This window comes from Macrobrachium nipponense, chromosome 14 (genome assembly GCF_015104395.2).
Source record: "Macrobrachium nipponense isolate FS-2020 chromosome 14, ASM1510439v2, whole genome shotgun sequence".
Classification (NCBI taxonomy): Eukaryota; Metazoa; Arthropoda; class Malacostraca; order Decapoda; family Palaemonidae; genus Macrobrachium; species Macrobrachium nipponense.
In genome coordinates, this window is record NC_087207.1 from 25,618,144 (window position 1) to 25,645,096 (window position 26,953).

At 38.1% G+C, this 26,953-nt stretch overlaps 1 protein-coding gene across 1 annotated transcript; it reads right to left on the reverse strand.

Moving 5' to 3' along the window:
- Positions 1–255: 255 nt before the first annotated feature.
- Positions 256–26,953, reverse strand: LOC135226413 (uncharacterized). Its single transcript, XM_064265937.1, has 6 exons — positions 26,639–26,953; positions 4,239–4,384; positions 3,768–3,930; positions 3,270–3,519; positions 2,724–2,853; positions 256–2,308 (listed from the first exon to the last, which is right to left on the reverse strand). Exons 1-6 carry the CDS (start codon positions 26,760–26,762, stop codon positions 2,090–2,092), a joined length of 1,032 nt encoding a protein of 343 aa, XP_064122007.1. The 5' UTR covers positions 26,763–26,953; the 3' UTR covers positions 256–2,089.

The following is a 26,953-nucleotide window of genomic DNA, read 5'->3' on the forward strand; positions in this document are numbered from 1 at the left end:
TTTGGGTCAAAGAGGTGAAATGTAGTTATTTCACTTTATGTATTACATGGTTTCCAAGATGATCTGGTTTAGAGTGCCTTGTACAGTATCAGAGATTCTCTGTAGCTATCCTTTGAACCCAAGATGCCTTGATATTGTCTTCTACTTCTCTCTTATGAATCTGGAAAGATTTATTTGGCCTGCTACCATTATGAAATCTGAAACTTGGATTTCCTTATCTTTGATGAGGTCTGTGAAGGCTACAGAAATAAACAGTCATTTTCAATATTTATTAAAATATCTCTTCTACATAACCTGTACAAAACAATATCTCTTTTCTTAATCACAATGAAATAAGCGCAAAATGGTCAGTTTGCTTTTTCAAAGCATATATGACACATGAATGAAATACAAGTATGATTGTAATGAGTGATTAATGATTGATTATGACAACTAATGAATGATTATGATATGATTAATGGCTGAGACATCTACAAACAAACTAAATTGTACAGTTCAGGTAAGAAGATTAAAGTATACAGTAATTTAAAAGTACTTAGTGTTTTGCCTTCGTGTTAACACTCACTCACTTTTACTAAAGATTTACTTCGGCTAATTCTTTCTTTCACCTAGAAAAGACTTGCTACTTACTGAACTGTTCAACTTATGTGTAGGTAAAGAATTCATCATCACAAAGTTTAATAGTATAGGTTATATATATTGTATGGATAACATTATCATATTACTTATAGCAAAATCACATTCAGATTCACTTAAAGCACAATGGCTGGAGAAGACAACAGCAACACCATTGACATGACGTCTGATGAGATAATCATTTCCTGTGACTAGGCACTAATGTTTCACATTGTTACATCAGCATCACAAACTAATTCACATCATCATCATGCATAATGAATAAATATTTATAGTAATTATAGAGGTTGTAACAAGTCTCATAGAATCTGTACATTTACCTTGCCATGACATGGCTACTCATGGCAGTCAACCTTGAAGACAGTTCATTGAGATGAGAGTGAATTGCAATTGTAAGAAAACTGTGCGTGAGTTTAGCTTTTTTTTTTTTTTTTTAATAACAATGGAATATGATTGGGACATGATTTGTATTTTTCAAGGAGAACTTTTGAAGCATGAATGATATGAAATTATTTGTATATAAAATAAGTCTTTTACTACTCTATATAACTATGGTACAGTAATTCTATTCTAACCTAACTCATTTATTTCATATAAAAAACTTTGTATATTTAAATTCTGAAGTCTTAACTTTGAATCATCCCATCCAATGTTTCAGCAAAAAAGTTGGCGGCAATATCTTTCTATACATTTTCACCCACACCTGTCAGAAGCAAATTCCAAATGTACCAAACTAATAACATTAAAATATCTGTGGTCCTGCAGTCGCAGTTAGTTTAACCAAAAAACCATGATCAGATAAAAACGACGCATGTTTCAGGTAGTACTCAAGTATTGAGAGATTAACAGTAAGCAGACATACAGAAGTAAATGTTATAGAAATGGCTGTCTTGTTACAGTTCCTACTTTTACATTGTATTGAGATTTATTTGTTACCAGCATTCCATAAAATAAATTATTACTGAGAAGAAACCTGTTTTGGAATGACTTTGTTCTCATTGTATATTGTTGTGTAAGAATCACTTATAAAATATTTACATAACCTCAAAAATTGGTTAAAAAATCAATTGTGTTGATATAGACTTTTGAATACTTTTCCTTCTTATTCATCAATTAATTTTACCTTAGTCATTTTTCTTTACAACCAACATATTATACAAGTGGTACACTGTGAGTTTGGAAGTTTGTTCTGTGAACCCTCCCATAATACCAGTGTAATGGGTGTGTGAGTTGATCCAAAACAAGTCCAGGCTTTGCTGAACTTACCTCAGAATTGTCACTCGAGGCAAACCAAAGTTGTTCGAACCTCATCCCATATCACTGATAAACAGTTAGCCTAGCCTCGATCAAATTTCACCTCTGAAGAGGTTCAGAGCAAGCTTAGGCTCCTTTGAACTGAAACCTAGATGAGTTTTGTGATGTGTCACATTGGCATTGTCTATTTTTCAAGTCTTTAAACATCACTGAGAGGAGGAGTCGGAGAAGAGGTTGGAGTAATGGTGTGGGGCCAGTGAATGTATAACTGGTTAAGAGGTACATGAAGCAGTTCCATTAGAACTGGTAATTGGTTCTCATTGTCAGAAGTAATGAATCCATGCCGAATGAGGAAATCCATAGCAACAGGTACGGAGGTGAGCTTGTATTTCGATGATGTTACTCGGTCCAGAAGCTCCTGAAAATATAAAATGAGTTTGAAAATAAAGGGCAACAGCAGTCTCTTATTATTGCACAATAAATGAACAAAATTCATTAACCATTCTAGGCCATCAAGGTTTCCATATCTGTGGCCACACACTGATGTGTGATATTTCAGGTGATAAAAAAAAAATACTTTTAATTAAAATTTCAGAATTCTGTTCCCTTCATTGAGTGCCAAATTTGTATTTACATACTGTAGTATTTCATGACTGTAATACTCTTGTAATTGAGTGACTTCAACCTACGAACTGGTATGTGAGAGATATGATTTTAGTTATTCGCACTGGTATGTGAGAGATATGATTTTAGTTACTGTGAGAAGGAAGACTTCAGTTATTGCATCAGCATTATATGCAAAGAAATGAATAATGGTAAAATATGACTGTTACCTCTACTGGGATGGCTTCAAAACCTTCAACTTCACCGTCATTATTAGAAGGTACAAAATCAGAAGGAAGTTCCAAGTCATAAACAAATTCTGTGTTGGCATGTAGGCCACGCTCTGTCTCAACAAAAAATCTGAAAAACAAAAGACAGCATATTAAAGGAAAAGATTCATGAAAGGTTGAAATTATCAAAAAGCAGGTAGTAAATACCTGGGATATCACAAACAGGGTACTGCATGAGTCAATTTTCCATTAATAACAAAAGGATATTTCTTAGAATATGAATTAACTGTCTTTATTTCTTCTTCTTTAGTAAATTTATGAGATAGTACATTTACAAAAAAAGGTGTACAAAAGCTATACATTTTACTAATGCACCCCAAAAAATGACATTCCTAACTAAAATGGCTGCTGGTTATGAGAAAGTGCCCTTAAAACATTTTTTGCAAGACGTTCACAACAAAGAACCTTGGGGAGATGCAAAGGACAGAAACTCAGTGCCAAAAGTCACCATCAATTTATGTAAAAAGAAATATACTCTTGACTTACGACACAGTGCCGGCTGCTTTGGCTGTCCTGACTAAGTGTTCAGGAATGGAGGCTTCTTCAAAGGCTTCCTTAAACAGAACTTGTGAAGGAAGAAGTCCTGCTGTCAGTCCACCACCCACCATTGTGTCCATCATACCAGGATAAGTTGGCTTATCTATTGCTCTCTTCTGCAACCAGACAATCATGCTGCCATCTGGTGATCTTGTGTAACCATTAACATGGACTCCGTATGCTCGGATCCCAAGTACAGCTAGAAAAGCAAAAAGTGATAGCTGTACACACTTTCCAGTTTAATTTCAAATATATATTGATATGACATTAATAAACTACAACATATTGTTTATGAGAGGACCTCCAATTTTATTTTAATTCATGATTCATTAATGTTTCCTCTATGCCAAAAAAAAGTAACATGATTCTTTTTTTATAAAAGAAAATTAAATTTTTATGTTTTTTGTTCAACTGAATATATAAGCAAGATTATATGACAAAGCTTACTGGCAGCAGATCTTTCTATCTTGAAGAGTGGCTCTGTGCCAAAATCAGCCCAAACGTTGAAGCACTCCTCCCGCCAACCACTCAACGAGTAAAGAGCATTTTTGGCTCTCAAGTCACGGAGGACAAGTTCTATGGCATTTGATCTTGCTGCATAAGAATCCAGCTGGAGATGAAAGAAAAATGATGTTTAGATATATTTATCAGTCAGACTTGACTAACCAAATCTGAGAGAACTGTTTCGAATTTGAAGTTAATTTAAGTACTCGGATATTAATATTGCAGTACAATTTAAAGGTGCTTATGGCCAATTCTACCACTTCAAAACAAAAATCTGTTTTTCAAAACAAAAAAACCTAAATGTAGTTTCTTATGTTCAGCATGTCCTTTCCTATGCACAGCTAAGTTCAAGGACTTGAACATTTTGTATCTTTTGATGATAAATGTACCCTGCCATTTGACAAGTCCAGTTACCTGAGGGTTGATAATGAATGCATCGATTGTAGGAGTAAACACTTGTGGGTAGTCCAAGAGGCAGCATGCAACATCAGGTCTTATGACACCCACTTGCCTTCCACATGCAATCAAAGGTCGACAGTCACCCTGAATGCTCACAAGTCCTGTTGAAGAAATAATGAATGAAGGGTGAGATATATTACAAATGTCAGTTCAGTACTAAATAAAGTTTAAAGGACCACTTGAATGAAGAGGGAGAGAAACTACCTCGTGGTCACATTAACACTGGAAAGTGGTAAAAATGAAGAGATGATGATGATAGTCCCTATCACAACAGTACAATGCAGTATTTGCATTGATACAAGGATGATAAACACGCACCTTGAAATTATCTGGTTACCATATAGGTTTTTAATTGTCTTATAAAATTATACATCATCACACAGAAGTGACAGTGCAATCATTAACAGCATAGATTTGAGAGAAGAGCTGGTAGGTGTGGTAAGGTCAAGGTAGCCTTCAGCTAGTGGCAAAATACTATTTCCTTGTAATTTTACAGTTAGAATTTGAAGTCCGAAAAACTAACCTCACTGTACCATATGTGAAGCTCTGATAAGGAAGATTATGCAGCATTCTTTGCACTGTGATCATCCTCATTTCTGAAATAGTTTAATTCGTGTGCACGTACAAAAGAAATCTTGGCTTGCTTCCAGTGAGGGGGTAAACAAGCATGCTGAGCAAAACACGCAAGGTTTTGGCAAAATTAGACATTGCCCACATGTTACAGGTATTTACAGGTGGTTTAAACTGCGCATCTCTTGTCCCTTGCTACCTTCAGTTTATATTTCCAGAGTATTTGAAAAATAATGAAATAAAAAAAAGCCTTAAACCTCTGACACATAATCAATTGATGCAGTTATTCTAAAAATTAAAGTGAGCAAAGTAAAATATGATCTGCACTTAGAACTGATTTCATAAATTAACAGGTAGTTACAGACATTTATTAATAGAATAATAATGATAACCAACACGATAGTAATTTACAACCAAACCAACCTCCCTCTTTTAAGTCCCAGCCTTTACTACCAACATTGAAAGCTGAAAAGGGTTTTACTCTTTCATCCTATACAAGGGACCAGGAATTTTATGAAACCTTTATATTTGGCATTCCAGGATGTTCCCATCTATATATGGGCCATATAGAAAGAAAATATCTTTGAGTTACTTTTTCCTTGATGGACATCAAGGAAAAAGGGGAAACAGAAACATAATTTAAACTTTGCTGCATAAAATGAACAAGAAATTATGTAAAATGCAGTGGTTCCAAAAATAATGAATGAATGATACTATACAGGAGAAATAAAAGATACGTACTCTGCAGTAATCATGAAGTAATGAACTTTGTGCAAATGTACCTGCAAGTTAAATCTTCCGACTAAATAGTAATGCATGTTTAAATCTTCAAACTAAATCCAGTTTCAGTATCCAAGTTAACAAAAGGACTTCTTTCCTGCAAGAGGGATCAAAATTCAACTAGTACTTTAACATCCTGACTCACGAGTGAACAACTCGCAGAAGGGACAGGCGCAGCTTAGCAAATTTGTCTCGTCATTGAACTGGAGTCCATGTATAGGATGAGTCATCATTGTAGGAGAGGTGTGTAGACCACTGCCGCTAATGAGTAGTGTTTCTTCTGTGTTTAAGGTGTTCACTAGTTTGTGGGACAGCTGAATGGGAGATTTTGTGCCCAGAAAGGAGTTTGCCTTCAAGCAAGTGACATATAGTAGGTGTGACCTTTGGCCATTGTAAGCTGGGGCCTACTACAGTTAAAATCGCTGGTGCCATGTGCCTCCAGGAACTCCCCTGTCATTTGGTGACTCAGAGGGCCATCTCTGTTGTCTGATGATTCTCTTTTAGACACACTTTCCATGGAGTCTGCATTTACATGTACCTAATGAGAGAGTTGTCTTTGTATTCAAGACTTAAGGAAGCAAAACTGAAAAGAGGCTAGGTAAACTGCTTTGAAAGGTGGAGTTCCATTATAAATAGTAGGGAAAGGTCCATGAGACAAGGCATTAGGAGTTCATTCATCTGTGATCCGTTTTTCTACCCCAAGTCAGCTTACCAATGTTAAAATGAATACATGTTCAAAGTCTTGAAACAAAGTCCGGCTTATTCATTTTCATATTCCATTACAAGCTCAGAAACAGCAAAAAGATAAATATGTGAAGGTCAATGATATTCACAATAAGTTTCCATACATTATTTATGGATATCATCAGGTGTGTGTGTGTGTGTGGGTGTGTGTGTGTTTGTGTTCAACTTAATATCCTCAATTCCTCGAGGCTATAATAGTTATCAGAATACATCACAACATGTCTAGTGAAGTGACCAGTTATAATATATTCCTTCATTTGTGTGTGTGTCTGTAGATTAACATTTAAACTATTCCAGAGTCGATGAAAACACTCAGCATTTTTACACTAATGCACTAATACCATCAATGAAAATTATATGTGATGATGTAGGTGAACCAAAAGAAATGCCAGTATACAACACTGCACAGGTGTGGCGCTCTACGTCATTACTACACATCTGTTCTGCTTATGGCCTCGACACGCGCGCGCACACACACACACACACACACACACACTATATTAATATATATATTATATATATATATATCATATATACATATATATATATATAATATATATATATATATATAATATATATATATATATGGTGTGTGTGTGTGTAAGTGTGTGTGTGTACACACACACACACACAAACAAACAATATATATATATATATATATATCTATATATGTGTGTGTGTGTGTGTGTGTGTGTATGTGTATGTGCGTGCGCACTCACCCGTGTATGTATTGCAAATACACTTTCAAAACCCTGAATACCTCGTGCGAAAAATATGAGAATGAAAAGTTTAAGAAATACGATATGACGATAAGAAAAAAAAATACAGGCGTTCGGTTCATTTTGCCATTTTCGACGAAGTTTGAATCGAAACGTCAGCAATTTCCCTGACCGTTATTCCTGCGCCTTCGTGATAGCTTATCTTGTGAGCAATAAAACTCTGATATAAAGCCAATGCAGTTTCGTTCAGTGCAGAAAACCACAAACTGGTCAAGGTTGCAGTTGACGCTCTTGTTAACTGCACAGAAGCCATGTCTTCAACTGAAGCCTCGGCCTAGCAATTTGAGAGAGAGAGAGAGAGAAGGAAAGACTGTTGTTTAGCAAAACTTATTCACAAAGTTCATGGGCATACTGCATCATCAAAAGAAATAAACATATTTACTTATCTTAACAAAATTCAGACTGCACAAGATTATTCTTCGTATATACAAAACACTAGCTGAACAGTGTAGAATATAAACAGACACTTAGATAAGCGACTGCAATACCAGATTCCTTTAGCTTCTTTGAACCTTACACAAGCAGCATAACCCTGACAGAGATTCCGTAGCCTTGTGGCCAGCCAAGATCGGCAGTGTATACTGGGTACAACATTCTGCCGCAGAATTCTCCAGAGAATTCTCAAGTGCGTAAGGATACAGGATAATGACCCATAAGTCCGGCGCTCTGATCTTCAGGCTTGAAGTACAATCTGGGCGAACACGCAGACACTCACGTACACAAACAAGGATGAGACAAAGAGCACCTACAAATGAATGAAAAGGTTACAGAACTTTTCCACAGTATGAGCTGCGCAACCGTAGAGGTTCCCGCCGCGCTAAATGAACTATTTTTTTTTTTTTACTGCAACCCTTGCTCCACAATTTTTATCATCTTGAGTACCCCATCATTTGCACTGTTGGCTATTATCTGTCCGTTCCCTTTGGACTCTTCTTACAAAAGTGTTAATCTTCTTTCATTTAGCATTTTCATGCAAATTCTTCTGGTGAGGTTTATGAGTCTAGGAGCATTTTAAAGCAAATTCTTCTGGTGAGTTTCATGAGTCTAGGAATGTGGCTCCTGGTCATGTATAATTACTATATGAATGGTCTCTGTTGTTAATTGTCCTGGTGTGTGCGTCGTCTGTTATGATAAGTCACTTTTATAACGGACATTTAAAACAATTCTGAGTCTTTTGAGGTAATTCGGTGTCTTTGTCCACCGTAAATCACGAAGAAGAACATGGTTTACCAAGCATTGCCGATCAGCGTTGACAACGCCTACTTACGTAAGGCAGCAGCATACCGCTTCAGAAATTATTCCTCACTCCAAGGCCCTTTGCCCACATACCCACCTCCTTTGGACTCATACCGAATGACCTACCACCAAACCTTGAGATTGTATCACAAGTGGGGGGGGGGGGGGGTGGGGGGGAGCAAACGGTTCGGGAAACCACGTATTTCCTCCGCCTCTTCTTATCCCGTCTTGAAGGCTGCACGTGACGGGCACCGGGAACGTGCCCATGTTTTGGGTAACACGTGAGGATGCGGGCATGGAGACCTAACATACCCTCTTTTATTTTGAGCGAAATACAGGTACTACCTACAGGCATGCATTTTACGAATTGCATTGGCCTAAAGGCAGAGTAGTACTTCGACGATGACAATACTAAAACGTGAGATAATAGTTTCTTATCCGATGACGTAATCACACTTTTATTATATAATTCCCTTCCCGATTAAAGTCATCGACGAGCAGCGGCCTCGCCTTCCTGCACGGCGTCAGATATTTGTTTGGTCGAAGATAATAATAATAATTATGATAATAATAATAAAAATAATAATAATAATAATCAATACGTGAAAACAAAACAGTACTGAATAGAATAGAATATTGAATAAGTAATAAATAAACAAGGGTTGAAATCAAACTTGCACACGCGAACACGTGTACATACAAATCAGTTAGTCAGTAAGACCGTGGCAGCTTAAAGCTGCGATAACAAAACAATTCTGAATTTTATTCCAGAATTTCACTTATTATTATTATTATTATTTTTTTTTTTTTTTTGCTCTATCACAGTCCTCCAATTCGACTGGGTGGTATTTATAGTGTGGGGTTCCGGGTTGCATCCTGCCTCCTAGGAGTCCATCACTTTCTTACTATGTGTGCCGTTTCTATGATCACACTCTTCTGCATGAGTCCTGGAGCTACTTCAGCCTCTAGTTTTTCTAGATTCCTTTTCAGGGATCTTGGATCGTGCCTAGTGCTCCTATGATTATGGGTACGATTTCCACTGCATATCCCATATCCTTCTTTTTATTTTCTATTTTCAGATCTTGATAACTTATCCATTTTTTCCCTCTCTTTCTCTTCAACTCTGGTGTCCCATGGTATTGCGACATCAATGAGTGATACTTTCTTCTCGACTTTGTCAATCATGTCACGTCGGGTCTATTTGCACCGTATCACCCTATCCGTTTTCTGATACCATAGTCCCAGAGGATCTTTTGCCTGATCGTTTTTCTATCACTCACTCGGGTTGTGCTCGTACCACTTATTACTGCAAGGTAGCTGATGTTTCTTGCACAGGCTCCAGTGGAGGGCGGGATTTTTGCCACTGAAATCATGCAATCTTTTTTGTACTGGTTCTGTGCAACGGGTGCCGGGCTTCACTTGCATATGGGTTTTGGTTTCATTTTTCGTATTGCACTTCCTACATATGGGAGAGATGTTATGCCGTCTATCGTACTTTGAACATATCTGGTTCTAGGGCCTGACCTGTCCTTGCCGCTGTTATCATCCTCCCACGATTTCCTTCTGAGCTCTCCCCTCTGTAGCCATTGCACATGTGTCATCGCTGGCTAATTCTTTTAGTCTGTCTCATGTATTGTCCGTGCATTGGTTTGTTGTGCCAGTCCCCTCTGTTCTTTTCTGTCTTTCCTCCTGTCTCTGTATATTTCTGGGTCTTCGTCTACTTTTATTAGTCCTTCTTGCCCATGCACTCTTTAGCCACTCGTCCTTCACTGGTTTTCAGATATTGCCCCCAGTGCTCTGTTTTCGATGTTGACACAGTCCTCTATACTTAGTAGTCCTCTCCCTCCTTGTGCCTTTCGTGTTATGTATAGTCTGTCCGTATTTCCTTGCTGGGTGTAGTGCTTTTGTGTATTGTCATTTGTTTCCTGGTTTTCTGATCAATGCTGCGGAGTTCTGCCTTCGTCCATTCCACTATTCGCGCTGTATCTGATTACTGGCACTGCCCATGTGTTATGGCTTTTATTTTTCATATTTTCCGCCGTTGAGTTTTGACTTGAGTATCGCCTTGAGTTCTCCGCATATATTCTTTTTCCTGATCGTGTCCTTTCATCTGGTGTGTTTTTATATCTCCTCCTTCCATTATTCCCAGGTATTTTGTATCCTGTCTCATCTATGTGTTTGATGTTGCTCCCATCTGGTACTTTATCCCTTCGTTCTCTTACTTTGCCTTTTTGTATGTTGACTAAGGCGCATTTTTCTATTCCAAACTCCATCCTGATGTCCCCAGAGGATACAATCCTTACAGTCTGGAGTAGGGTATCTATTTCCTTGATGCTCTTACCAATACAGCTTGATGTCGTCCATGAACATCAGAATGGTTGATTTGTTGCCTCTTTTCCTTGAGTTGGTACCCGGCATCCATCTTCTGTATTACTTTTGTCATGGGAATCATGGCTACTACGAAGAGAGTGGGGACAGTGAGTCGCCCTGGAAGATCCTCTCCTGATATTAACCTTGCTGATAGTTTTTCACAGCTTGTAAGTATTGTATTCCAGTTGCGCATTGTATTTTGTTTTGAGGAAGCTGATGGTATTTTCCTCTGCCCCATATATTTTCAGGCATTTCTATTAGCCAAATGTGTGTGGTATCATGTCGAAGGCTTTCTTATAGTCTATCCATTGCCATGCTTAGGTTGGTTTTCCCTTCTCCTATGTTTCTTTTTTCATTACCATTTTGTCTATCAGGAGCGGTCTTTTGTGCCCCTACACTTCCTTCTGCAGCCTTTCTGTTGGTGGGGGATGGTTTGTCCTCCTCTAGGTAGTTGTATAGCCTTTCACTGATGATACCTGTTAGTAAACTTCCACATTATTGGTAGGCAGGTGATAGGCCTGTAGTTACTGGCTATATTTCCCTACTCTGTCTTTTTGTACTAAGGATGTTTCTTCCTGTGGTCATCCATTTGGGTGCTTGGTTATTTGAGATACAATGCTGGAGTTGTTCTGCTATTCGTGGGTGTAGGGCCTTGAGTTTTTTGAGCAGTATCCATGGACTTCATCGGGACCATTTGGGGAACTTTCCAGTTTTGGGGCAGTTTCATTTTCTTTAGTTGGTGTCTGACTGTGTCTGTCGTGATGTCTGTGATCTTGTTTTTAATTCTCCCTGTTTTCTTCTTCCTGACTTCCTGGAGCCATGTTGCATGTTTGTTGTGTGATACCGGATTGCTCCATGTGTTTTCCATAGTCTCTTTACTTGGTTTCGGCTTCAGGAATTTCTGGGTGGTTGTCTTCCCTCTTAGTGGCTGTATAGTCTTTTCTGGTTGGTTCCGAATAGTTTGTTTTCTGTTTGGTATCTTATTCCTGTTCATGTACCGTGGATCTTGTGTGCTTTGGCCTTAAGCCTCTGTTTTACATCTCTATTGTGTTGTTTTAGACCCTCTCTTGTACTTTGTATTTCTCGTTGAGTTTCCTCCCTTGTTTTTCTTGCTTCTTAGCCTTTTTTGTTCTTGCCATCCTCTTATTATTATATATTATTATTATTATTATTATTAATATTATTATTATTAATGTGTCGTAGATAAAGCCACGTACTGGTAGATGATATCCAGTCCAATATGCCTAGAGGTTTACCCCGTAAACCGTGACTGTTACTAATAATAATAATAATAATAATAATAATAATAATGATAATAAAGTACCATAACACGTCAGGAGACTGTGGAAATCCTGTCAGAAAAGAAATCAAACTCTCTCTAATCCCAACAAAGGAGAATCTCCAAGGAAAACCTTCGAGGTTGGTTGAAGGACAAAAGAAAGAAAACCCAAATAAATTCGGAGGAAGGTTCGAGATCATTCGCAGTTTCGCCGGTGCTAAGAAAGGCGCGTTAAAAATACTAGGATTGCTTCGCTGTAGGAACGTACTACATACACCCACGGTCTACTAGACCGTGCATATACCATTCGTCTCACGTTACAGACGAACGCACATAGACAGACAGACACAAACACACACTTTGCCATGCAAATCAAAGTGAAAGCAGACGATAATTGTTTTGGATCGTATCTACGTTGATTGTTTTTAATTTTCCGGTTCATTTTCGTGAGATTTGTTAGTCTACACTTCACCCTGATTTTACTGTTTGTCAGGAGTAGTACTCTCTCTCTCTCTCTCTCTCTCTCTCTCTCTCTCTCTCTCTCTCTCTCTCTCTCTCTCTCTCAGTATACTGAAGACTACGGAAAGTATGGTACTACATGTATGACTCCATATTTCAACACTACATTCTCTCTCCTCATCAAAATCATTCCTAATGACATTACCAAAACCGTACATAAACTGGCTGAATTCGTTTTCATGCATAGTTGTCCCCCATTATCGTCATTTCATTGAATATTTCAATTCTGGAAACTCGCACGTTCATTCTAGGCGTTGACTATAATGGCGTGATACACTCTGAAACCTTTGTGAAACCGGGTTTTCTATATTTAGACAGCGCAGTTCGCCACCGTAAAAATATGACGTCGAATATGTCACTGTGGTATGTTCAGGAGTTCTTTTAATGACTTTGTTGATAGTGAAGTGAACCCAAGATCCATATAGTTAAGTATATCGATTCGTGCTTCAATAATGCAAGAATAGATAGAATTTCAGCCGGTGGAACCCCCCATGACATGACATTCTGATGAAACGGCGGTTGAATTCAGTCGTAATCGATAAGCTGGCGTCTAACGCTGACATTTCTGCTTCGAAATCAAAACCATTACTCCTTTTCCCAGCAGTATGATTTAAAGTTACTTGGCACGATTATGGAATTCGGCGTTTATTTATCGATTCAAAATGACTATGAGACTAGGGATTCAGTACCTTTTGCACCGCTCAGGCCTAACCCCAAAAGAAGCGATTTAATTATCTGAAATACATTACTAATAACATTCACGGCTCTAGAATCAGTCACGTCGTTTAATGATATAACGATAATCGACCTCTCGCTCCAGAATTAACAACTCCTATAAATCCATGAATCATTAATCAATTTATCGAGTTATGAATGTCAACAAACTTCTTCTGAGGAGGTGGTCTCATCGGTAATTGATTCCAACGTAAGCTCCTCAGGGTGTGTAGGAAGGGATTTAGTATTTACTCGGGTTCAGAATTGATTTTATTCCTACGTACAGCATTGAATTTGGAAGTGCTAGCGTTAGTGGCAATGATATTTTATGGATTTCTGCGTCATAGAATAACAGGCATATTCCTGGATCATATAAACATTTTGTGTAATTGCAAGTTTTAGAACGAATATATATTTTGTATAATTCTAGGTCATCCCTCAAGCACATAATATTCTTCTTCGGTCTAGCTCGCAAGTATAATATTCGTGTATGTCTAGATCTCAGATATGATATTCCTTGATCAGTCCTAAGCCTTGAAAATCCATGTATAGGGCTTGGGTCTTAAATAATATTCTCTGCGGTCTTGACCTCGAAAATATATTGGATGTAGTTCTAGGTCACAGGTGAATTAAATAAATATGTGTAGGTTTAGGCTTCAAGAATCCTCGCGTACATCTGGATCCCAAATGAATACTTCATTTATAGTACGATTATATATATATATATAAAAAACACCAAAATGTAGAGAGAAAAACGAAAAGTACTATATTTCAGAGACTGCTGTCTCTCTCTCAGGTATATGAATGAGAAAAGTTTACAGAAAAGGTGGTATTTATACCAAGAGATTCGTCCACAAGTAAGCCAATTTAGTTAGTTTTTATGGGCTCCTTTTATTAGATATATATATATATATATATATATATATATATATATATATATATATATATATATATAATGTGTGTGTTTTGTAGCTAGGTCTCAAAAACAACCTGTAGTGGTAGGCTTAAAAAATACAAAATATTCAATGATGGCTACTCTCAGAATCACCTTGTCATTTTAAATAGTCCCAGTAGTCGCAGACTGATTATTTTCTTGTAATATAAGCGTAAAATATTATATTATCAATTCATTAGACATAAAATGACTTCTGAAATATCGCCAGACATTCATTACCGCCAGCAATATCCCGAGAAGGTTAGAATTCTCACTTCCCCTTTAAGCTCCTCACCTCAGACCTTTCCCCTTCCCACCCACACGACAAGGGAGGGGCCTTCCCCCACTCCCCCCCCTCCACTCCCACCACCCATCCGCAACCCCCGATCAGAGAGAATCCCTTTTGCCCGCAATTGCCTTCCGGAAGTTCAGCTTTAAAAGCCAGAGTTCTGACGGAGGAGGTTTCGCCCAGATGGCTCGTCCAGAAATAGCTGTAGTGATGGTGACGTTTGGTTATTTTTAACTCCGGTTTAATACACTATTTATATAAATAAATAAATTATATATATGTATATACTATTACACACAATGTATATGTGCTTATATGCTGTGCACCCTTGACGTGGATTAGTATTTGTTTGTGTGTATATTATATGTGTGCCTGTGTACCCTTGAAGTGGATTTGCATTTGTGTGCGTGTGTGTGTCTGTGTACCCTTGAAGTGGACAAATATACAACTTTTGTGACGTGAATGATTTCCTTCAGTTTTTGTATTCTCTGAAGCTAAAAATATATCAGATCCAAAATTACCTTTCATGATGAATCAGATTCAAATAGGTAAGACTTCCTGGCAGCGTTGTGCATTTGTGTGCTTTAACTTTATTTATATACGAAAGGGAGCGGTGCAGTTGGAACTTCAGAAGTTCATGGGGAGGTATGACGTGGATTAGTATTTGTTTGTGTGTATATTATGTGTGTGCCTGTGTACCCTTGAAGTGGATTTGCATTTGTGTGCGTGTGTGTGTCTGTGTACCCTTGAAGTGGACAAATATACAACTTTTGTGACGTGAATGATTTCCTTCAGTTTTTGTATTCTCTGAAGCTAAAAATATATCAGATCCAAAATTACCTTTCATGATGAATCAGATTCAAATAGGTAAGACTTCCTGGCAGCGTTGTGCATTTGTGTGCTTTAACTTTATTTATATACGAAAGGGAGCGGTGCAGTTGGAACTTCAGAAGTTCATGGGGAGGTATGAGGTTTAAGATATTACTACCTTTATACCATTTCCCCTGCATTTTACTACATTTTTATCTGTTAATTTATTTTTTTTTAATAAGTGGCATCTCTACTCTCTGTCTTTCCCTTTACTACTACTTACGTACATCCTAATGAACACCATTGTTTGGAAGCTTGAATTTCAAGTCAGTGGTTCCTGTGGGCTTGTTCCATGTGAATAGGTTTCATGTATCTTATTTTCCTTGTTCTTTGTTATTGCTGTTTATCCGTCGTCCATTTCTTGTTCTCGCATTATCTCGCTTTTCTTCATAAGGGCATCTTGTTATGGGGAACTTTTTCCAAGTTATTGCAAGTTCATGGTCTATGTTCAATATGAATGTTTTCCTTACATTTTGTTAGACGAAAAATAAAAGTTTATCATCAGCATTATAGGTAGCTAATGAGTGTATACGCTCATTTGCTCTAATGCTTATATTCAGCTATTACAAATAGCCGTCATTATAAGCATTTGTTGGGTGCTCATTAGTAGAGTGTGGTACTAGGTTGGAGCTCTCTCTCGCTCTCGCACCAAACCTAGTATCACCCAACCGTTGGAGCAACCGACAGATACCTGTAAATAACCATCATTAATATGAATGAATCCTTTAAAAATAGCAGTCACGAAGGTTGCTCTGCCCACCTCCGACGGTTCTGTCCGGTTGTCGACCGTGGTTTGACTGAGTCTGACAGACAGTCAACCCAGGAGGATGTGTCCTGACAACAAGCGGCTACTTATAATCCCTTGCATAATGGCTGCGGCGCGAGTCTTCTGAAAGATTGCCAAGGTACGACAGATCAGAGATACACAGTCGCCTGGTATTTGGCAGAAGGACAGGTGTTTTGCTAGTAGTCTGTGCTGCCACTTTTTTCTTTGTTTTTGCCAGATTTTGAGAGTTGTTATTATTATTATTATTATTATTATTATTATTATTATTATTATTATTATTTGCTGTTGTTGTTGTTGTTGTTCTTTCTTGTATGTTATGCTTGTTTGTAGTACACTTGGTGAAAAGTGTGATGTTCTCGTAATTTTATTATTATTAGTATTATAAATATCCAGACTTTAAAAAATCATTATCATTTGTACATGTGTTTCTCAAATAATATAATGAGATATTTCAATTATTATTATTATTATTATTATTATTATTATTATTATTATTATTATTATTCAAATTGAGCTAGTAATTCTATTAGTATGCAAGGAATCTTTCCCCAATGATACAATATAAAGTAAGTTGTAACAAACTGCGGAAAAATAAAAGTAATACAATGTAAAATATGTTGAAAAAAAGCTTTCAAAATAAAACAGCAAAGAATAAAAGCCACAAAACCAGCTGTGTTTCTGTTGTCGTGGTTTTTTCTTTATTTTTTTTTTTTCTGTTGGCAAATAGTTCGCAAATATTTGGCAAGACTCTTATTAAGCGCCCACCGGCCATGGCACAGATGACACTCGTGGGACGCCCCAGTGTTTTGGGGGACGAACAAGGTAACACCGAAGATATATATATATATAATGTATATAAGCGAATACCAGAGGGAAATGGTAGTCAGAAATCCAAGCGCTTTCATCTTTACTAAGACATTGTCAAGGAACGAAAGCGCTTGGATTTCTGACTATCATTTTCCTGTGGTATTCGTTTATTTAATGAAGTCACGTGCATGTGATTTTTTAAGCATAATGTATATGTGTATATATACATATATAATTATATTATTAATTAAAGTAATTGGGTAATGGGAAGGAATGTTGCCTTGAATATATTTTATCAAGTATAAATGAATAACTTGAAACGAATAAACCAATTACTTTCAGATGATCAAAGAAGAAGGTTGAAGCAAAATATATCAGATTTTTAATACCGTGTTGCACCCAGAAATTCATTAACAAAATACGAAATATAATACTCGAAAAAAAGGATTACTTTTCCAAATCCACGGGACATCTATATATCAATTGCTTACCATCAACGCATATTCCAGTTGCGAAGGATAAGCCTCCATGGTTTTAGAATAAAGAAATAATACTGAAATTGCCAAGGTAGAGCTAGACTTACCCTCAGCAATTCTCCAGAGGGGTACAGTTTCCACATCACGTGGCAACTCAGAAAAAGTGGTCAGTTACATGCCCAATATACCTCAGGTTACCCCCCTCCTCCGCATTCCTGGAGTATACCCTTTCGTGGGGCCAGTGCCCGAGACAGGTGTGCCGTTGACGACAGGAGAGCACCAGTGGTCCAAAAGCTCATGTCATCCAACTTGTACCCGAGAGAAACCTCAGGTCATCCGTCAAGATAATATACATTAGCTGTCAGCCTTTGGCAACGACGAAATAAGCTGTTGATTTCTAACCGTCTAGGCTCTTCCTTCTGGGCTGTTGCAAGCTCCCGAGGGTTGGTTTTAAGAATGAGGTTGCTAGACCTAGTACTACTCTTATGCTCTTTACAGATTGTCAAATGAGTCCTGTAAAGTACTATAGTTCATTTGTTTCCCGCTGTGGGTGGTTAGTGTCTTCAGTGCACCTCACGTTGTGCACCGTAGGCATTACTTGAGGTTCTTTGCAGCGTCCCCTGGGCCCGTATTGCAAGCTTTCATTCACTTTATTGTACCTCCGTTCGTATTCTCTGCCTTCCATCTTGCTTCTTACCCTCTCCTAACTGTTGTTTCATAATGCGACTATCAGACGTTTTCACTCTGAACTCCTCTCTCACAGGTGAATAACCTCGCAGGTCCCAGCGGTAGGCCTTGGGCCTAAATCTCATATCCCATTCCAAAATGACAAAAGTAATATTACCAGCTGAATAATTCCCCCATTATCCCAAAGCTCTTGAGTACTAAGACTTCGACATGGCAACCAGCGTCAAGTTAGCAACAGACAGAAGGAAGGATGGCATGAATACAAATCAAGAAGCAGGGATTAAATATTCGTTAGGCTCATAAGGCAAATCAGAGGTTTGAGGGTTGCATATTAACCAGAGGATTACAGATGATTCGTTCTGTTGGTAAAGAAAATAAAGCGAGTTCCGAAGCTTTTCCTCTACGAAATGAATCGTGCTTTGAACTACCGGATGTGCTTGGCGATAAAACGGGCAGACGAAGATCGGATAAATGGAACAAGGTCTCGTATTCTTACGGATTTGTTTCAGTAAGCAGAATGATTAAACCGATTCAGAACAAATCTTCAAGTTATTTAGACGACTTCTCTATCGAAATGTTTGAAATTTCACTGTAATCCAAAAGCTTATTAAGTCTAATACGAGCTCTGCCTGGTGGAGTATCCCTAACCTAAATAAGTATTTCAAAGATAATTATTTTAGAAAATAGACCATCAATCTTCCAGCAGTTTTTAAAACGACCATTTCAACATATATTTTTGCCCTTTAGTAAACAAGACCCAAATTCCCCTCGTCTAAATTCTTATCGTGTTTCCTGCCAAACAGGAAAAACGAAGATTAAATATATCAATAAACGTTGTTGTTTTCTTCAACATCGAACAAACCACTCGTGCCAAACGCTCGTTACAGCTATACACACAAACACAAAAACAACTCTTTGTTTACATAACATTGACGTTCGTCCCCTCCCCCCCCCCCCCCCCTCCCCCCAACAAAAGACTATGGAGGAACCGATATTCTCAGAAATCTAGAGCAAGGATGGAGAAGAAGTCCGAAAACACGCTTGAGCTCGTAAATGGCGGGAGAAAACGATAAACATTGTCATAACATCGAACACGTCGGCCTATAATGTCGACCCACTTTCGCGGTGCAAATTGTTTTGACATCAGGGAATTATAGCCCAGAAATCATTCGTTTTTTTTTTATTTAATCAGAGGGCATTTATACTCTCGTTAACGAGGAGGGATGAACATAATACACAAATCTCGACGCTAATGCAGCACCAGCCGTCGTGGAGCGTAATGTTGGTGGTGGTGGTGAAGCCCCGCACATGAGCGCGAACTAGCAGTTGCAGAAAGAGCCGTTTCTGCTTTTAGACCGATGTCACATTTCACATGCCAGCTGTCACGTGAGATGGAAACGCTGGATATTTCCTCAATGCTCGTATCCAGATTTTTTTTCTTATGATGGGTAAAGGTATTTGAGTTTGATGACTATTATTAAATGGGTATTCTGTGAATTAGAAATAACTGCCAATGAGCTTACAGTGAACTGTATAAATTGCTTTGATAATGGCATGTATGTATGCATATACGTATGTATATACACATATGAAGATCAAAAGGCCCATATCAATACTATTTACACGTTGCAGCCATACACTGGACAAAGAAGTGTCCGAAATATATGGTTGCAACTTGTAAATACTACTTTTATGGGTCTTTTTAATCTTCAAAGTGCAGTGCATCATTTGACTTTGAGAGTTATTATGATAAACAAAAGGTCATAAGTAAACTTTCCTTTTTTTGCATCTATCAAGTTTAGAGTTACATATGTAGCATTTAAACAAGTGCTCTGGAATTAGTGTACTCAGTACATGGAGTAAATCTAGCCTTTGGAAACCATAGGCCTAGTATTGTTATAATTTTTATTATCATTAAATCGACTACAAATACTGAGCTTTGTAATTTCCTTTCCTCTTCTGCTTTCCACGACTGTAACCATCATCTCCGGATCTTCTAGAAGCCGATCTGTTGTGACTGATAGCACCATTTTTCGGGTTTGGGCTAGATGAGGACACTGGATGGAGAATTCCACTTATGCTTATCGTGACGTGAGGCTCTACAGCCTAATAACTCAATCAATCATATTCTCTCATTTGACCGAGAGGTTTCTCAGCTGAGAGAGAGAGAGAGAGAGAGAGAGAGAGAGAGAGAGAGAGAGAGAGAGAGAGGTTAAGCTAATTGGCATAACAAATATTGGATTGACATTCAAAGACGTACAGGGTGCAGGAAGAGAGAGAGAGAGAGAGAGAGAGAGAGAGAGAGAGAGAGAGAGAGAGAGAGAGAGAGAGAAGAGGCTCTCAAAATAGCCACGTACTTACCTGTGTCCTCAGCATAAAAAGGTTTAAAAATAGCGAAGGCGGTTTGTCGGTCGTGGGTTGCTTATGTGCTTTATTATTGTTAAATATCTGTCACTTTTTCTTGCGCATGACCGAAGGACAGTTATTTACATTTGGGATAACAGAGCCAGTCTGAGAATTCCAAAGCTTTCGCAGCTGAGGAATATAACGGGAGCGGATGTGGGGAAGAGGTAGCTTGACGGGTGTTTTGTATTCCCCCCGGAATTAACTCCTAAAACCAAGCTAAATTCATTTCCCCCTCCCCAGAGAATCGATCTCCGGTTCTCTCGTTGAGGCAAATGATTCACCACTAGCGTTTGAAGACATGCAACATAGACTCAGAGAGAGAGAGAGAGAGAGAGAGAGAGAGAGAGAGAGAGAGATCAGCCTAACGCGCTATCAAACTTAATCTAAACCTCCGTATCCTTCATCCACATCGTTAATGAATGATTTGTTTTGTCTTCACGGAGGTCATTTGATACCCCAGGATCCCAGCCACTAATCGGAGGAATTACAAGACAAGACAGACTTGTTATGGTGGCCTTCACGGAGGAGAAGAAGAAGAGAGAAAAAAACCTCCCGTTAATAGACTGAAAAACTTGGATTGGGGGACTCTTTCTCTCTCTGTGCGCGTTTGCTAAGTCTATCCATTTGTGTGACACGTGCACAGAATATAAAGTAAAGATACAGATAAACGCACCAGTCTCTCTCTCTCTCTCTCTCTCTCTCTCTCTCTCTCTCTCTTCTCTCTCGGATATACACAAAACGCAATATAAATTATCTGGTCCGGATATGAATCAAGCGCACAAAACGAACCACTCCGGAGATGAATAATTATGCTATTGTCTGCCATTTAAAACGAACCCGAGGAGCTTGACTCACGCACGAAGAGATGTGCAATTCCTCAATTAGTAAACATCGTTCCCTTTCATCTAATCTACGCATTGTCGTTTTACATTGTTATCTACCTCGTACAAATCTTGGCAAATCTTGGTAACTTCCTTTGCTGAGAGAGAGAGAGAGAGAGAGAGAGAGAGAGAGAGAGAGAGAGAGAGAGAGAGAGATCCATCTTTCACGTGCGTCTCATCCTGTGTGTTACAAAATAACTCGAATATTTTGTAAACACGCAAACTGTATGTGGTTTCCCGCGCCGTTCCAGCGGCCTTGAAGACAAAAGATATTCAAACACACACACTGAACGGCCTTCGGTACGCCAAGTCTTAGCGCACTTGTCTAAATCTACCGCCATCCGAGAAGGGGGAGGGAGGGAGAGAGAGGCTTTTTGATTATATAAAACATCTTAAGCTCTTTATCGAGCACTTGTACTTGCTAAACCTGAAAATCCAAGCGCTTTATTTCCATAAAATGACTAGCTGGAAACTCTCAGCCATCTGATATTAGCCTAGACTTTCATAATCGTTCAAGATTTAAGTGGTAGGTCTAGCGTTATGTATCGTTAAGTTCGTTAAGTATGTGGTAGGCCTATCGTAAAAGTATGTTGTTTATAGCCACAGTTTCTTCATTACCCGCTTTGGTTCTTGTTTTTTGGGCCTGGGCTAGATAAAGGGACTAGGTTGCTAATATCGTAAGCTTAGACCCATAAAACAAAACTGCATATAAATGCCAAGGTTAAGGAGCGCCCGTGATTCATTTTTTCAATTTAGGTAATAAAATTAATTGTAATAACCAATAATTAAGAACATAACGAGATCATGACATCCGTTAATTTCAACATCGTGCTTTTATTCACCACATTACTGAGGACTTGCCAAGAAAAATGGCACAATTGTGTCTGGAATCACTTAAGAAAACCTACAACTGGTTATTTGATCGGCCTAACACAACGGGTCCCGCCTGCCAGCATAGACCCATCTAAACATTTTAATCCTTTGCTGACCTGGTTTTCATCCTTGAGGGAAAGGTTCTGGGAAGAAATCAGGTCAATGAAAATGTGTGTGTGTGTGACAGAGTGAGCATATCCATTAGTAATGAAATATCGTAGCCGTCATTAATTTGAGTTTTAATGAGAAGTAAATAGCAGTTTAGCTTTTCAAACCTTGATGATAAGTGATGACGTTCATTTCATGGAATTTTTTAAAGAAGAAGAAGAAGAAGAAGAAAGAGAGAGAGAGAGAGAGAGAGAGAGAGAGAGAGACGTTGACTGAGAGGACGAGAGAGAGAGAGAGAGAGCTGAAAATCAATCTCTCGGGAAGTTTTCATTCTCCGAGAATCCAGTTTCAACTGGAACGGTGGCTGACCTCCGCCTTTAAAATATAAGTTCCGAGAGGAGCCTACGCAATTTTCTCCGGAAGCGATGATGAAGACAGACACGTTGTGGATTCTGTTGCGCCCAAACTTTTATTTAATTTTTTTATATTAAAAACAAAGCGTCCATAATGCCAATAATAATAATTAGTACAATATTTTGAGCAGCATAGAGAAATGTTTTTCCTATTAAAAACACGGCAAAAATAATAGTACCACAGTCTGAGAGAGAGAGAGAGAGAGAGAGAGAGAGATTTCACATACGCGAGTCGCACCAAACTGACGAAAACTGCGCTCGCTTCCGCACGTTGTCTTCGATCTCTTGCTACTTATATGAGCTTTTAAATGAGATTTATAAGTTATAAACAAAGGTCAAGAAACGGAGAGAGATATTCAACAACATATCAAGAACAACAACAACAACAACAACACGTAGTATTTGGAAAGAGACGGGAAAGAAATAAACAAAATGAACTCCAGCCACAACCTTTCACATTACCGCAGCCTAGCCCTTATTTCACCCCATCCAGTTTCAGCCGGATTCGTGTTGTAAGCAGAAGAGGCTGACTGTTATGACTGAAATTTCCGAGAATGCGTTATATGAAGGCTTATGTTGATGCACATCTCGTCGGTAATGAGAATATGTTCCCCAGGGGGGTGAACACGATGAAATATTGAAAAAAAAAAATTATATATATATATATATATATATATATATATATATATTAGATAGATAGCTACATACTATAGTTTAACTTTATATATTTTATATATATATACAAATATATAACATTCTGCTGTCAAAATACAGTTTATATTCAAGCATCAGAATTGAAATAATGAAAATCTTCAAAGTGACAAAACGCAGAAAAAAAGAAAAAAAATATTTATATAATGTATATCTTAATAATTCAAGACAACAGTTATCATAGGTGATATCTGTATAATCGATAGTATACTCTACTTGTGTTTATATGTAAATGGTTACATAAAAAATAATGAGCAGTAAAGCTTATCTTTCTAAACAGCTCTACATAATTTCGTAAAGAACTAATTCTTAAAAACTGCCTAATTCTCGCTGGCAATAACGAGAAACATCGCGTGTGATGACTATGTAAACTTGTAAAGGAACAGTGATCAGGAAATGCATCTACTATGACAGTTTTTACATTAGTAATAAATAAAGAAGGAAGAGCCACATTCTTATAGTTATTTATAGGTCTAGGTAACTTCCTGCAAACCGAACTAGTTAGTGTGAGCTTTGCGTATGAGGAAAATTCGAGATATATTCCAGAATTTACACACCAACAGTAGTCGGTAGCCATTGTAGTCTCATAGTTCTCGGTGAATGTCTCAAACAGTATATATATTGTTTGTAAATTGCAATTAGGAATCGAGGCAGGAGGAAAAGTAGGCTGTAGCCTTGTAGTCTCATAGACTCTGTGAGACTAGTGTCTCGTGTAGTCTACAATTTGCTTGCAAACAGGAAGCTCATTGTGGCTCTCACAGATTCTTGCCATCCGGACCTTGGAAGCGCAACCCAAGGAAATGGTGCTCTCTGATTACCAAGATGACCTTTTCTGGAACATTCTTTGCCTCCAGTCACCACTGCGCTTTTTGTAGCTATAACGCCTCCAAGTCACTGTCGTTGTCATGACAACCACACGGGGAAGCAACCGCCTTTTCGTCCTATCCAAACGTCATGTACTGTACGGTTTGGTAGGAATGTATACAAGTTAAATATTGCTGTTGCTGCAAGTTTTTTTGTTTGTTTATTCATCACTTTCCTCCTTGTTTATATTGCGTGTATTTACACACTTTAGGAGTGGAAGAAATTTGGTAATTATCGTTTATAAGACAAAATCACCTCCGAGATTCAAAATATCACTGACCTCCAGTGACTGCCAGTGACCCTCAGACATCACTGAGGGCACAACCTTGTAAGAATGTGTGCCAAGGAGAAAGCCCAGAAATACAGATGATGACGTTCCGATTAGAATGACACTAATCAAGAACACTTGAGACGAAGTCTAAGTCTTATGGCCTGCCAACGAAAACTAGCCCCTTGGGCCTCTCGCTCTATTTCTCGTGTCTAATTGTGACCCATTGCCCAGGCCACTTGTCTCAAATTTAATTAATGATCGAGGGAACTAGACTGTGCCAAAGATTTCCGGTTTCACCTGTGGTTACCTTTCCATACGCTAACCACAGTCAGTGTTGCTCAAACACTCGGATTTAACATGAACGAAGAAATTTCACGAACAAAAATTATTAGCCTTCTGATAAGTCGTCTTTCGATAAGTACAATACACATACCGGAAACAAAAAGAATGTATAATGTTGCCATATTTAATAGGTATCTGTTGAAATTAGTGGCAAAGTCTTGTGAAGACTTTGAGTCGGTCTATACTTTTATTTCTCTTCTGGCAGACTTTTCAGGAATACAGAGAAATCATCAAGGATTCCCGAATGATTTTTCCATATTCCTGAGAAGCTTGCCAGAAGTGAAAAAGAAGTATAACCGACTCTTATGTCTTGATAAGGATAGATTTCTGCGAAAAATGCCATTGACTTCAGTAGGAACTACACAAGAGAAAAAATATGCCCAAATAGCGTACAGAATTATTAAAAAGCTTTACATATATATAATTAATGATTGATTGTAAGTTATATGAGAGAAAGAGAGAGCTTTACGAACGTCAGTCCTGCCAACCACGGGCTAATTTAAAACGGTACCAATTTTCCACGAAACAAGTGCTGATTTGCTTACAAATGCCAAACTCACTAGGACCCATATAAACCGTAACTGGTTCCCTGCGTTTATTGAGAACTGATTTCTTGGTTGAGATCGTTAGTTTCACGCAGAACTGCAGTGCAACCTTTACGTAAACCCCGACGGGGTAGCTTCCAAGGTCAGTGACAAAAACATTAGTTGGCAACCCACCAGTGGCGCCTATAAGCTTCGCTTCGTAAAGTACATAAAACAACCAACGTCACCAGAATATATATGGAACGAATGTCCTTTCATATATATATATATACTATAATTAAATATACTGCCTCAGGTTTGTCAGTAAGACTGAAAACCAGATTTTAAAATTAGTAGTTTCGATATGTTGCTCTGTAGGAAATCAGCCATTTTTTCTTTTATATTGCAAGAATCATGGCCCCCAATAAACGATTTATGTTGTATCACGAAGTGAACGCATAAATGAATATCGACCCGACGTTCAAAACGAATTTTTAATATGGCTGACGAGATTCGAAGGTCTGTAGCAACACGGTGTAAAATGACAGTGATAAGAAATATACGAAGGCTTTACGTCATAATATATACCTATGAAAAGGATGATAATATCAATTCAAGATAAAATGTTTAAGTGGTTAACTCTAGACCGAGTTGTTGTAATATTGTATGTTTGTCGATGTTTTCATAGCCTAAAATATGAGTATACTTCACTGGAGTATATTACTGATAAAAAATGGAATCACTCTGATATAAATAGTGTCTACAAAACAATGGCCGTAATATTGTAAAAGGTTTTAAAGTTTACTCCTGAACCTGGCCATTTCACGGAAATGTAATAAATCATGAATCCACCTCAGTGGAACAGAAATCAATGCTTAAATACCAGGTATTACTCGTCTATTCAAAGACCAGACATTACTTGCCATATTTATGACCACGTCTCGGAAAACAAATAACAGCAAATAAAGGGATATTTTTACACCCAAATCCAAATAAAATCAATACCAAAAATATTGTTTTGTAATCATCACTGCATGAGAAGAAAAACGAACTCTTTTTTTAGAGATGCTGTAACGAAGACATCCCCCCACAGACGAACGAACATCATCCACTTTACTAACCATTAATGAAAAATGAATTGCATCTTTTCATGAGCTGAACCAACGATGAAGTAGTGTCTATCGGCGCTTTGGTCTCTGGTGTTCCATTCTGGATTTCCGCTGTCCCGTTCGCAGTCACGATCATTCTGTAGCCTAACAACAGGGACTGCTTCAGAACGGTCTGCCTTTTCGTGGGAAGAATGGTGGCGCTGGGTTTGTCAAGAAGATATTAAGGAATAAAATCTCTCTGTCAGCTTCGCACTGAGAGCCAGCGGTTTCACCTTCACAGCGCGGCACGTCTCTCTCGACTGTCGTCTGCTCAGCAGACGACCGTTT

Excerpts from the sequence above, each read along its gene's own strand:
- LOC135226413 (XM_064265937.1), bottom strand. The coding sequence starts at position 26,762 with ATGATCGTGACTGCGAACGGGACAGCGGAAATCCAGAATGGAACACCA. Across the intron at positions 3,520-3,767 it reads GATAGAAAGATCTGCTGCCA|CTGTACTTGGGATCCGAGCA; the intron begins GTAAGCTTTGTC and ends TTGCTTTTCTAG. Across the intron at positions 2,854-3,269 it reads AAAGCAGCCGGCACTGTGTC|ATTTTTTGTTGAGACAGAGC; the intron begins GTAAGTCAAGAG and ends TTTGTTTTTCAG.